General features: G+C 36.0%; 1 protein-coding gene across 1 annotated transcript in view; it reads left to right on the top strand.

Annotated features, from left to right (window-relative positions):
- The window catches only part of kug (FAT atypical cadherin kugelei), a 599,114-nt gene that overhangs the window by 283,529 nt on the left and 301,113 nt on the right, over window positions 1-14,472 (top strand). The window contains exon 14 of the mRNA XM_090401756.1: window positions 6,425-7,048. Within this exon, the coding sequence (XP_090257882.1) occupies window positions 6,425-7,048 (624 nt within the window). The remainder of the gene's footprint in view (window positions 1-6,424; window positions 7,049-14,472) is intronic.

The raw sequence follows: 14,472 nt of genomic DNA, 5'->3' as shown, positions 1-14,472 counted from the left end.
TTGGGATTCTCTTTTGCTTGCATAGCTAGTTTCCTTTCATAATCCGCTTTTGCTGTTTTTACCACACTCGTTACCCTTCTGGCCTGCACTTTATACCGTTCATGTGCCTGCAGGTCACCCCTTTCCTTAAATTCCCTCCACAGTTGTTTCTTTTTTTGCAGCTCAAGCTTAATGGTGTTATTCATCCATTTAACCCCTACTTGTTTTACTATTCAGACCCTAGGTATACAATCAGCCATAACCTCCTGTAAATGCTCTTTGACCACTTCCCATGCTCTATTGACATCCAGCCCTTGCAGTTGTACATGCCATGGCACTGATCCAAGCAATCTCCTAAGCTTGTCATACTTGCCAGCACGGTAATTCCACATATACCCTGTCTTAATCAAAAATTCCACACCTTTAGCCACCTCCCAGGTCAAGACCGTATGATCACTCTCACCAATAAGTGGCAACATGGTCATATTCATTACAGTCAAATTGTGAGATGCTATTACCAGGTCAAGCACTCTCACACCCCTAGTATTTTCAATTACATGCTGTCTCAGATAGTTATCCCTTAATAATTGAATAAAATCCATTTCCATCCTCACATGTATCCTCTCCTCCTTCCAATCAATGTTACCATAGTTGAAATCCCCCATAATAATTACCCTCCTTCCACACATTTCATCAATTTGTTTATGCATACTATCTCCACCATCTATTCCATCACCTAGTCTATAGCAGCACTCAACTGTATATTTTATTCTGCCAGTCTCAATCTCACACCAAATAGCCTCAGATGAGCTCCTTTCACTATCCTGCAATACAACTTCAATTCTCCTTGGTTGCAGTTCATCAGCTATCATCAATAACACCCCCCCCCCCATTTTATTCTCTCTGTCCCTCCTAAGCACACTATAACCTACACATTCTATCCCACTAACTATATCATCTTTCGTCAGCCATGTTTCACTAATGCCAGTAACCTGTGGCCAGGAAGAGCCAATCAAGGCCAAAAATTCTTCCTTCTTGTTCCTAATACTCCTGGTATTAGTATACATGAAATGCAGTGATCCCTTTGTTCCACCCCTATCTTGATGCGTTATTCTAAATGTCCCATTCCCATTTTTTGTCCTTAGTGCTGGTTCAGGTACATTATATACATTTTTACACTCAACTGTCTCACTGATGTCTACATATCCACTCCCCCCCCCCCATCCTTGGTAGTTCTAGTTTTCCTGGTTCTGCACATCCATTTTCACTTCATTCAGCAACATTTTTTCCAGTCTTTGCACACCAAGTCCATTCAAATGCAGGCCATCCATCTTGTATAAGTCCTTTTGCCCATCAAACTCATCCCACATGTCCACAAATTCCACACCACACCGTTTGCATAACCTGCGCATAATGTCATTTGCGATTATGGCCCTCCTTCTAAACTCCTCTCTGTCATACCGCGGCAACAGACTCGCCATTCTAACTCTGTCACTCTTTTCTTTCACTACCTATAACAATACTTTCAAGTCCTCTCTCATAAAAAATTTATCACCTTTCAATTCATTTGTACCTGCCACAATTATTAATTCTTTCATCCTCTGTTTTTGCACTCTAATACTCTCACTTACATCCTTAAATTTCGCACCCGGTAAGTACGATTTAGTTACACTCCCATCTATCACTCCTCTTAATAACGAGTCACCATACAACACTCTTTCCTTCATTTCAGAAACTCTCCCACTCTTACGCTGGTTATTTATGTTTGCCGAATCACTCTGGAAAGAGTTTTGCAGGTGCTCTAATTGCCGCTGCGCATTTTGTATCACTGCGCGCAACCTAGCGATCTCACTTCCTACAAATAATTCCTCATTTTTTTTATCATTCAAACCACTTTCTCTCTCTGTATAGTTGCTCTCACTCTTTCTTAGATCACCGCTCTCATTGCCATCTTGTACATCGCAATTCCCTATCAAGCCACTATTTTCACTCACATTCTGGCTTTCTTCAACCATAGCTGTCTCACAACCTGACACATAATTCAACTCCTCACTTTGCTTACACTTTCTGCACATTCTCCCACCACTATCACTTTCAATCCAAACTCCAGCCTCATTCGGGAATGCATACATTCCACACACATCACATTGGACAAATTCTCTCACATTATAGTTTTTGAACAATGCCGTCGTATTTTTGGACGCCATTATCTTACGTCGCATTGGCGCCATATTCAAATCTATGAAATGTATCGTTAAATACTAAATTAAATAACGGAATTTACACCAAAATCACACAGACACCACAAGCTACCAAAATTAGACAATATTACGTTATGATTTTAACCTATATTCTAATTTTCATTCAAAATTATACTTAGCTTTCGGGAGCTCCCTGAAAACACGACCAACCTTCTGGCCCTCTAGCGGCCTACCAACTTGGATAAAGGATTAAACTAAATTTATTATACTCTAACCAAGTGAAAAATAAACTTTCAAACTCATTTTATTTAGTTATTTTACTCACTACAGAATATACAGTTTTGTCAACTAAGTTCTAGTACATGCTTGTTCATTTTGGCTATTCAGGTGGACAGTTAATGATAGTGTACCACAAGAAGGTAGGGATTAGATATTTGATCAGAAGCCCTGGTCTTCTGACCAAATATGTAATCTCTAACTTTGAATCTTAGATTCAGTGACCTGTCATAACCAAAGACTTTAGTATATATAAGCATAATTAATGCTCTGGAAAGATAGTTATGGAATTCATGTTAATTCCTATCTGCATGGTCTGCTAAGTCTGTTAGTTGGTTTGTTTTTGCAGCATTACAAACGTGGTTTCCAGGAGAGGAAACCTACTACTTCCATATGACACTGGCTAATTCACATCTACCAATGTCTCTTTTGATTACATCCTGGCTCTCCAGTGGTGGAAGACAAGCATCTCTGATATGCATACTTGTCCTCGAGCAGATTGTGGTACAGACCATCATCTAGTAAGAGCCAAAGTAAGACAAAGACTCCAAAATCTTCCAAGCCAGGCACATTCCACTAGACTGGATGTTAGTGTAATTCCTAGTGAGTTCACAGAAGAAACTTATTTGGATGAATATTTGTAGATTTGTGAGGAGAACTCACCAGAAATGCTTTGGGAAGGAGTCACGGTTGTAATACAGGATACAGCCTAGAAGTATCTTGGCCCAATAAGTAGACCAAGAGATCTATGGATATGATTCAATGCGGGATCTAATCAGAAAAAGATGGCTAAAAACAACAAAGAGACACAGGGACTGAAGAATATAAGAGATTACATAGAGAAGTCAGAAGAGCAATCAGGCAGAACAACGAAAAGTTTTATAGTAATAAATATGAAGAGATAGAGTTCCAGATGAGGAGGCACAGTTATAAAAGATTGTTTCATTTAGTTTGTAATCTAAAGCACAAATTTAAGCCCAAACTGAATGCCATCAAAGACAGAAATGGAGCAATACTAACAGAAGAACTAGAAATCAAAAAGAGATGGAAAGAATATTGTGAGGAACTGTACAACAGAGAGGATAAAGAAAATTTGGAGGAGCCTCTCACCAGGAAAATTTTGATTTGAAACCTCCTCTACTTAGGTATGAGGATGAAAAAGCAGTTAAGCAGCTTAACAGCAATAAGGCTCCAAGTGCAGGTGGAATCCCAGCAGAGTTAATTAAGGCCACAGGGAATGGAGGGATAAGAGTGTTTCATAGATTGATCACAAGGATATAGGAGACAAGATCATGGTCTAGAGACTAGAAAAAGTCGATTTTCATAACACTACGTAAGAAGAGAGATATATGAAGGCTGGCAAGAACTATAGAACTATTAGTTTAATATCTCATGCAAGCAAAATTTTATTGAAGATCATGCTAAATAGGATTGGGGCCAAAGTTGAGGCAGAGATGCCTGAGGAACAAGCAGGTTTTAGGGAATGTAAGAGTATCAGAGAGCAGATCCTTTGCCTTAGATAGATCATAGAAAAGTATAAAGAATTTACTCTCTATGTAATGTGTTTCGTAGACTAGCTTTTGACTGTGTTCAGCATGTGAAACTGTGGGAAGTAATGGAATGAATGGGTTTTCCTCAATACACTATCAGGCTGATAGCTAACTTGTACAGGAAGCAAGAAGCAATGGTAAGAACAGGCATATTAACTGATTGGCTTCAGGTTGGAAAAGGAGTTAGGCAAGGATGTCTACTTTCTTCTCACTTGTTGAGTATCTATGCTGAGCACATCGTGTGTGGCAGTGGATGAGCTCAAGACAGAATTAGGATAGGTGGTAGATTGAATGTAATCTGAGGTATACTGATGATAATACTGTACTCCTCTATAATGACAAGGAGGAACTAGGATAAATTCTTGACAAAGATAGAAGATCATTAAGAACAGAGGACTTCATCTCAATTCTAGCATGCCAAAGATTATGGTTCTCAAAGGAACTGCAGGCAGGGAAGCTCCTGAGAAATAAATGTACCTTAATGGAGAAAGAATTGAGGAAGTCAGCAAGTTCAAGTACATGGGATCCATTATTATTGTGAAAAATTGCTGTTCAGAAGATGTCAGAAGAAGATTAGGAAAACCACAGTCAGAGACTCGTCTAAAATCTGGAAGGATGGATCTTTCTCCACAGTAACAAAGTTGAAGATTTTGGATGCAGCTGTTTTTCTAACAGTGACTTAAGGATGTAAGACTAGGAACTTAAAACAGTCTGACAGGAAAAGCATTGCTGCTTTTGAGATGTAGTGTTACAGAAGGCTGTTGAAGATATCATATACTGAAAGGTGGACAAATGGATGGTGCTAGAAAGGATCAGTAGAACATTAAGGCTCCTTAAAGATATTGACAGAAGAAATGTGAAATACAAGCACATCACTGAGCCTCTGAGTGATCATATGCCATCTGCTGATATCCAGTGAACAGATAGATGGAATGTCTCTTTTTCATAATTATTCTTCCTCTTGGTCACAGAAGAATTCCTATGATTTCATGACTAATTTCCTCTCACTTTGCACTTTTTCTTTTCTTTACCATAATTGTCATTTTCCTAGTTTTATTTCATACATTTTGTGCATCTAAATATATACTATCTTGCGTCTTCTCCATAACAATTTCTTTTATCACACTGCTTACCTAATTTTATTGCTGATCCGATTCACTCCTTTTATTTATTCACTTGATTCTTGGTTGCAGTTGCATTAAATCCAAAATTATTATTTTGAATTATTTATAATTTACTGTTTTATTTTTTATTTATATAGCACTTTTTTTATTTTTTTTTTTACAGAAATAATTTTTAATATAAATGAAAAGAAATGCCTATGCACATTGAATTGCATACTGTATATACAAATGATGTCAACAGTTGTGTAACTAATACTATGCAAACCCTATAATTTTAGGACTCCCAAGAGTTTACATGCCCAGTTAACCTGTTCAGCAGTGGTGAGAGATGCAAAATGTCATAATATATAAAAAGTATAGTATTTAGTGGGTCATATCTATGACCCACTAAATACTATACTTTTTGTATATTATTTTTTTCTGTGAATTAATCCTGGGGAAGTATTTTCCCTCTGCAAATTCACTATGGTGAACTTTATGCTATAAATTATCTGGTTCCTCTTAGTCCATTATAAGTATATACAGCATGTACAGTTTTTACCTCAGCACCTCATTAAGGAAAGAGATATTAAATAAACAAAAAATAATTAACAGAAGTAATCCAGATACTGCCCATTATTTTATTATAACAGATATTTTGGGGAAAACACTACCTTTTTTGAGTAAAATAACTCCACAACTTTAAAATCAGTTTTCTAGCTCTTCATTTCAATCATTATATCCAGGTTAGTATTAAGAGAGTACACATCTATTAAAAAAAATGCAACACTGAACTATGGTAAACGGTGATAAGACAACTAATTAACCATGATCAAACTGATCTCTCTTGCTTAAAAAAAAAAAAACACCTCCAATTGCATTCTGATGGTATTTGCTAATGGTGAAAAATATCCAACAATTGTGGTTTATAATGCTGTGTGCCATTACTCCCTCAAATCCCTCCACTCCCAACTTTTAGTTAGGTTTATTCTGGTCTCAGAAGACCAATATGTTAACTTAAATTTGTGACTAATTTATCCATCTCTGCTAGGATTCCAGTTCCTTCACAGTTTACCAGTTGCATGTATCAAATCCTATGTTGTATATGTGATCCTGAAGGTGACCTGTCATACTGACAATGAAATATAGAGTTTATTAATTTTTAATATATTTATATTTTCTCAAAACAATGGTTGACACAGTAGAAAATTTTATCAGTTATTTTTAATTGAACAAACATTTGAACAGAAATTTGGAAACTATTTGATTGCTGCACAAATGCAGTTTCAACTCATTTATACTGGTTATATTTCAGGTGTAATGTTTGTTATTGAAGAACTTGATTTTGAGACTACCCAGATGTACCAGCTGACTCTTAGAGCTACAGATGCCATTACAGGAACATTTTCCGATGTGCCTTTGAGTATAACAATTCAAGATGTTAATGATAATCCTCCAATGTTTACTCAGCCTTCTTATAACACAACTGTTTCAGAAGCTGCACCATTTGGCACTTCTATTCTGCAAGTTAAGGCAACTGATCGTGACAGTGGAGTTAATCGACAAATTCAGTATCATATTATGAGCAACAGTACATCTCACTTCCACATTGACTCTTCAGAGGGAATTGTATTTATTAAGCAGTCCTTAGATCATGAAATCCAACATGAGCATCATTTTGTTGTTGTAGCTACTGATGGAGGCTTTCCAATATTAAGTTCAACTACTCTTGTATGGGTAACAGTTGCAGATATGAATGACAATCCACCAAGATTTGATCACCCTATTTATAATTGCATAATTAGTGAGCATGCAAAAAGAGGACAGTTTATGACAATGGTTGCAGCTACAGATCCAGATGAAAGTGATCAAACAAGACTTTCTTATTCTATTACTGGAGGAAATGAATTCCAGACCTTCAGTATAGATAAGAAATCAGGTAAATATATTCACAATCATTTATTCTCAGTAGTTTTAACTAGGCATAACAAACTGAATTTTCTTCTTACTGAAAAATACATGAGTTGCATAGTATCATCAAAATAATGTAAAAGTTGGCTTCACTGTTACTATCAGAACATTATTTTCTATATGTTTTAATATGCATAATATGTCCAAGAATGAATAGAACCCTGTGTATATGATTTCCAAATTTTCTTCTTAAAAACATTATAGATAGGTGTTCATAGTTTACATAGTATAAAGTTTATATGAACTTTTAAAGAGATTTAGGTAAACATTGTCATAATGTATTTAGTTTTTTACTGACTATATAATTTTTCATTACTACGCACAATGTCATAAGCCTGTGTAGCTCAGTAGAAGTGGCGTTTATACAGTAATATAGTTAACCTATCCAACCATGCTTTAAACAAAGACGAAATAAAAAGAGTTATTTTAACACAGTTGTAGAACCATGTTAAAATAACTTTAACACGGTTCTACAACCATATTAAAGCCGTGCTAAAATAAAATATTTTAACATGGCTACCGAAAATTCGCAAAGAAAAACACACTGCTAAGGCCTATAGTCGAAGGGATCGATAGCCCGACTTATCGCTTAGCCAAAAAAATTAGCGGCAACACTCAAGGAGCTGGTAGGTCATTCCCCGTCCTATATCAAAAACACACAACACTTCATAAACATCATCAAAGACATTACATTACATTAGAAAAGATGATCTATTAGTCAATTTTGACGTCTCTCTGCCCTCTTTACGAATATCCCAATCAATGACACAATTCTTCTTTTACGGAACCAATTTCCTCCAGATATCACGGCGCTTTTTGCGCGTGTATTACATTCTGGTTACCTTTCTACCTACAAAAAGAAAGCACAGCTATGGGCTCGCCATCATCTCCCCCCCCCCCACCCCCGATTGCTAACTTTTATATGGGACATTTTGAACAGCTTTAGGTTCCTCCCCTTTAAAACCAAAAAGTCTGGCTTAGATACGTTGACGATGTTTTCGCGATCTGGTCTCATGGTCGCCAGACACTAGACACATTCCTTAGCCACCTAAATAAGCAACACAAACGTATACAGTTCAAAATTGAGATTGAAAAACATAACACACTGCCGTTTTTAGATAGACTTGTCACACGTCTTCCCTCGAGCAATCTTTCCTTCACTGTTTACCGGAAACCGACACATACTGGCCAATATGTAGACATGAACTCCTACCACCACCCAGCACAAAAACTAGGTGTCATCAATACGCTAAAAAACAGGGCTCTGAAGATCTGCTCCAGTGAACAGGCACTGAAAAACGAAGTTAAAGTGATCAGCAATCCTTTTCAAAAAAATGGATACAGCCAAAACACTATTAACAAAATTCTCTACAAGACCTCAATAAAAAAACAAAGACAAACCAGACTATAGTAAAACTATAATGGAGTGGTGAGAGTGAGAACGGTCAATGAGTTTAAGGAGTGGTATGATAGACTTTGTGTTTCTTAGGGGGGACCTCCCCTCGATGAGTCTTGACAGACTTTATGTTCTTAGGAAGGACCTCCCATGATGAGTCTTTTGACTCCATGGAGGCCTGAATAATAATAATAATATAACCATTCCCTACATTAAAGGGACATCAGACAACTTCAAAGCAACCTTGAAACCTCCTGCAAAATTAAAAAGCTTACTCAAATCATCCAAAGACCCACTCCCTCCGCTGGCCCGCCCTGGAGTATACCGTATTTACTGCACCTGCAACACACCATACATAGGAGAAACAGGACGCACAATTCCGATCAGACAAAAAGAACATAAACGACACATCAAATATAATAATTATGGTGAGGCTGGCCTTTCTGATCGTGCCCTGAACACCTTACATAGAATTGACAGGAAAAGCACTAGTTGTCTACATCACACCAAAACATGGTATGCACGCAAATTTAAGGAAGCCTGTGAGATCATTATCAACCACCCCAATCTAAACAATAATGATGGTCTAAAAATCCCGTACATATGGAAGGCATATATTCGTCCCATGAATCCTTCCTCTCTAAGAACAACTATAAACAGGACTATAGAAAATCCAGGATCCTGAATCTAAAATAACTTTAATACTAAAAAATAGGACATCACTGTTAAAGAAAAAATCTACAAGAAAGAATGTTTATTCATGTTGTAATTTATAATTTTTTTTTTATTCAAAAATAACAATTGTAATATTGTAATAATAGAAATAGGACATCACTGTTACTGGAAGGAAAACCATCTGTAAGCAAGAATGTTTATTCATGTAATCATAAATTAAATCTAGCTTGATGTAATTCCCCCCCCCCCCCACTAGAGGTCATGCCAGTGAGTAGCATGTGATCAAATCATTGTTTCTCTAGCTTACGGTTTGAAATGTAACACAGCTTGTCTTGTATATTTATGTATGCTCCAGATGATGATCTTGATATGAAGATCGAAACGTCGGGATAATAAAAAGAGTTATTTTAACACAGTTGTAGAATCCATAATTTCAAAAATGAATGCTGATCACTGTGTAACACTAAAAGAAAGGATAGAGATAAGGAAGTTGTAATTCCTCTTTATTAGACCTTGATACACACACACACACACACGCATCTGGATTACTGTGCTCGAGTCTGGTCTCCATGGTTTCTTGGGAATGTGGAAGCAGTGTAGAGGATTCAGAGGCAAGTGACCAAGATGGTGAGTGGTCTGTGGAATGTGCCCTATGAGGATAGATTGAAGGTGTGTGGATTGCAGAAGTTGGTTGTTAGGAGAAAAAGAGGAGATATGATGATAGAAACATTTAAGTTGCTTAAAGGATTTTATGGGATAGATGCAGTGGAAATGTTTCAGTATTTGGCTGGAGACACCAGAACAAGGGCTCATCCCTGGAAGTTGAATGAAGGTGTGGTTAATAGGGGTGTGAGGACTAGATTTTTTGCTTGGGGAGGGGAGTGGTGAATGAGTGGAATGGGTTGCCAGGGTCAGTTGTGAGTGATTTTTCTGTTAATGGGTTCAAGAAGAGGTATGATAGTGTGGATTGGGTCTCTCATAATAGGTCTTTGGACTCCATGGAGGTGCCCATAGAATAATAATAATAAGTCAAACAGGCAAAAATTATTTTTTGCTAGTCAAAAGCTTTGCTTTGAAGTGAGACTCACTTTCCTAAATTAGACTACTTACACTGTTTAAAAAAAAAAGTTTGACCTAGTGAAATCCTCCTCATTATCTCCTTGTCCAAACTTCCATCACTAGAAAGTATGCTTCCCAGATATTTGAACTACTCTTCAAATCTTGCCCATTGAGTCTAATATCATTAATGTTTCCATTTTCGCTATGATTTAGATTTATGCTCTCACTCTTCCCGCTATCATTTTTGTAATCCATAATTCTGTGTCACCCTGTTCCATTTCTCCAGCTTCTTCTGCAGATCTTCTTCTGAATGTGCCCAAATCACCACATCTGCAAACACAGCTGTTTCTCCTTTCTGGTTATTAACTATATCTAATATATCATTCATTACCATAATGAACAGCATTGAAGATAAGACACATCCTTGGAATAGTCCATTTTTACATGAAAAACATTCTGAATTACCATATTTAGTCTTCATCTATTAGACTTTGCATACATATACTTCATCAGATTATTTCTTTTTTTTATATCTATCTTTTCCAAACTTTCCCAAACTTTTTCTCACTGAACCCATTCAAAGGCTTTTTCCAAATCAAGAAATGCCATAAACAGGCTTTTTCCAAATGTCTTTCTATCATTTGTCTTATAGCAAAAATTAGATCAATAGTTGATCAATCTTTTCTAAAACCAAACTGCTCATCTCTTAGACTTTCCTCTATTTTATCTCTGATTCTTGTTGCCATTATCTTGTCATAAATCTTTGCACAGTGAAGCATTAATGTTATTCTTCTATAATTAATGTACTCTCTTCTTGAGCCTGCTTTATATATTTGAACAATATAGTTACACAATATAATTGAACAATTTAAGACACGGAAATCCTTCCATTTATGTAATGCGTATTTTTAACAGGAAATATTACATATATATATATATATTTATATAAACTTGAAATAAGAAAATATTACACTTGAGATATTTTCAAATATTAGTTTTAAATGAACATTCTATCAAAAAACAACTTGAAATTGGCAGACCATATATGTATTGACAAATGTGTAAAAATGTTCATTTCCAATTTAGAATGGACACATTACATGGTATGAATATGCTTTGGAACTGTGTCAGGAATTATTGCACTGTGGCTAGTCCGTTTGGTCTGTGTAAGAAAATCTGGGAAATTAATAGACAAAGGAAATATTTTTCATATGCTGGTACATCTGAATGATAAGAAGGTTGGTTAATAAGAATGTATATCAAGCATGTCATTATTAACTTTAAACTAATAAATAGTAGGCTTTCTGCATTAAGACTAAAAGATAATCTTTAAAACATTAAATGTATTCACAATTCCAGCATATTCCACTAACCACTTGGCTAGCCTGACTGGCCAAGTTGTTAGCCTATCCGCTCTGCAGCCAAAAGGCTGCAGGCTCGATTCCTGCTGTGGACATGGTTGTTTGTGATTGTCTGTGGAAATACTAGTGGTAGTGGTCGGCAGTAGATGGCGTTGGTGTAGTTGCGGTCAGTTGGTGGAGAGAGAGTTGTAGAGTTGGTGCCCTCCCTCAATGAGTCTTTGGACTCCCTGGAGGTGTCTAATAATAATAATATGAAGCAGTAGTCTCCTAAATTAAGAAGTAATTAAGAAGATAATTCAAGCATAGTCTTAAAAACATTAAACATATTCACAATTCAAGTGTATGAAGCAGTAATTACTTCCTGAAGCAATTAAGAAGATAATACAAGCAGACTGCAGACTACTACAATTAGTCCAAATATAAAACAGAATTTTCTTCCTTTGCTGGACCTTTTAAACTAGGTGAAATTGTAACAAATGTATCAGATGAATAGAACTTTTGCAAAATAACTTCATCATTTTTGAAAGGCAAATTTTGGAATCAGCAGCAGCAGTAAAACATTCTCCTAATCTCAATATTCAATAGGACTTCAGTTTTTATTGTTCTGTTATGATCTGAATTGCTCTATTGTGTACTTGGGTGTAATGCCTACATGTTCTTTGAAAAGTACTTTGTGCCAGAAGATCCTGATCTGAATCTTGCAAAATACCAGCTGGCAATAAATCTTTAGTATCTTTAGTCCTGTTTCTGGTGTCATACGAAATAATAAAAATAACATAAAGTTCTATAGTCCTATATATTTTATTATTGTTAAATTATTTTCTCTGGATGAGTTGTAATTTGTTTATAGACTTATATGTGAAAATTTCATGACTGTTTATAATAAATGTGGATCTTGATGGCCTCAGTTATAACTGAATGCAAACTCATTGCTATATTGTTTAGATTTCAAATATTGTGTTAATAGATGGCAGACAAAGAATATATACTGCTCAAAACAATTAGGGGATATTTTGGTTTTCTTGTAAATTATAAAGTTATAAAAATAATTTACAAATGTAATACATTTATTTTAAAATATTCTTAATATACAACAGTGTAGAACATGCAACTGCATACAAAATCATGTTAAGACTTGTTGAAACGTGTCTTAGCCATATTAGCATGTGGGGGATATAAAAGTGCGGCTTGTTGCACTCACTTCCACATTGCATAATTATCACTTCAATTGTAAACTTGTGTCACCAACCACCCATTATTTTGTTAAAAATGGCAGAGCCACATGATATCCTGGAATCCATGGCTTGGAGAGCCATTGGTTGGTTAGAAGCTGGACAAATGCAGCAAGTTGTCACTCAAGCATGTCGTGTATCCCAAAGCGTAATTTTGCGACTTTGAATCACTTTCTGGAGATTGGAAATGTTTGAAATCATCTTAATGCCATAGATTTATATGCTCAAAGACCAATGATTTGCATTCCACTTACTGCAAGTCACAAAAGAGGCCAGAGAATTTAGGCACAGGAACACCGCAATTGGAAAAATAAGGATTGAGCTCGTGTACTTTTTAGTGATGAGTCCAGGTTCAGTCTGCAACCAGATAACTGACGTATCTTGATATGGCATGAAAGTAGAACAAGAAATAATCCACAATTTTTTCATGAAAGACCCCAACATCAAGGTGGGAGTTTGATGGTATGGATTGGAATAAGTATAGGTGGCCATACTGATCTCTTTTTTATCAGAGATGGTTCCTTAACAACCCAAAGGTATCGCGATGAGATTTTGGAACCTATAGTTCACCCTGCTGTTGATTGACCAAGAATTCATTTTTATGGATGACAATGCTCATCCATACTCTGCAAATTTGGTACAAGAGTGGTTTGAAGAAGAAGGTATTGAATGAATGCATTTGTAATCCATTGAACATGCCTGGGATGCTTTAGGTAGGTATGTTTCTGCTCAACTGGTGCCACCACAATTGCTTCAAGAGCTTGAAATTGCTTTCACAGAAGAGTGGGGAAATATCCCACAAGAACTGTTTGATCATCTTATCTGTTCCATGCAATCAAGATGTACTGCTGTTTTGGCTGCTAATGGAGACCATACACCCTATTAAAAATTAACAAAAGCATTTTTGGCTATTCTTGTTAAAATTGTTTCACGCTAAAATGTATAATTTGTTAAATTTGTAATACATATTGATTATTTAAAGAATATCTCATCAATTATACGCTATCCATAAGTAAGAAATATTTATTCATGTATAAAGTATAAAGTACCCAATAGTTATAATTATTTGCAGAAATTTATAATTATCTGACAGAAACTAAAATTTCCCCTAAATGTTTTGAGCAGTATATATAGCAAACTGGCTTAAAGAACAAGAGAGGAGCTATCATTATGGTTGATTTTAACTTTAGTATTATATAGCAACAGGATAAATTGGAATATAGACATAGCATTTGTGAATAGGAAATTGAAGTTCTTGTGAAGTAGTATATACAGAGGACATACAAGGATCAAGTCTTAGATTTAATATTATCATAGGATGTGAATGGGATTGAATCTCACTTTAGTTGGAGAGAGCAAGAGAGAGAGAGAGAGAGTGACCAGAATGTGATCATCTGGGTAGTAGCCAGCCGTATGAAGATGTCTCTGAAGAAAGGATATAGCATGCATAGGATATGTGAAACTACAAAGCTAGTGATTATAAAAATCTTAGGAGAAGAGCTTGGCACTATAGCACAGAATGACTAGTTAGGCAGGAGAAAAAAAATTGCTTAGGCATTAATTGAAAACCTAACAGCAACAATGTCTGAATATATCCCAAAAGCGATTTAGCATGCAATCTCCAAGGAGGAGGAGGAGGAGGTAGCTCACAATGAAGAGTAGAAAATAA

The sequence above is a fragment of the Typopeltis vanoorti genome, chromosome 2 (assembly GCF_054136105.1).
Source record: "Typopeltis vanoorti isolate ZY-2024b chromosome 2, IOZ_Tvanoo_1.0, whole genome shotgun sequence".
NCBI lineage: Eukaryota > Metazoa > Arthropoda > Arachnida > Uropygi > Thelyphonidae > Typopeltis > Typopeltis vanoorti.
The sequence above is the reverse complement of the archived record's forward strand: the minus strand, read 5'-3'. Positions and strand labels throughout refer to the sequence as shown.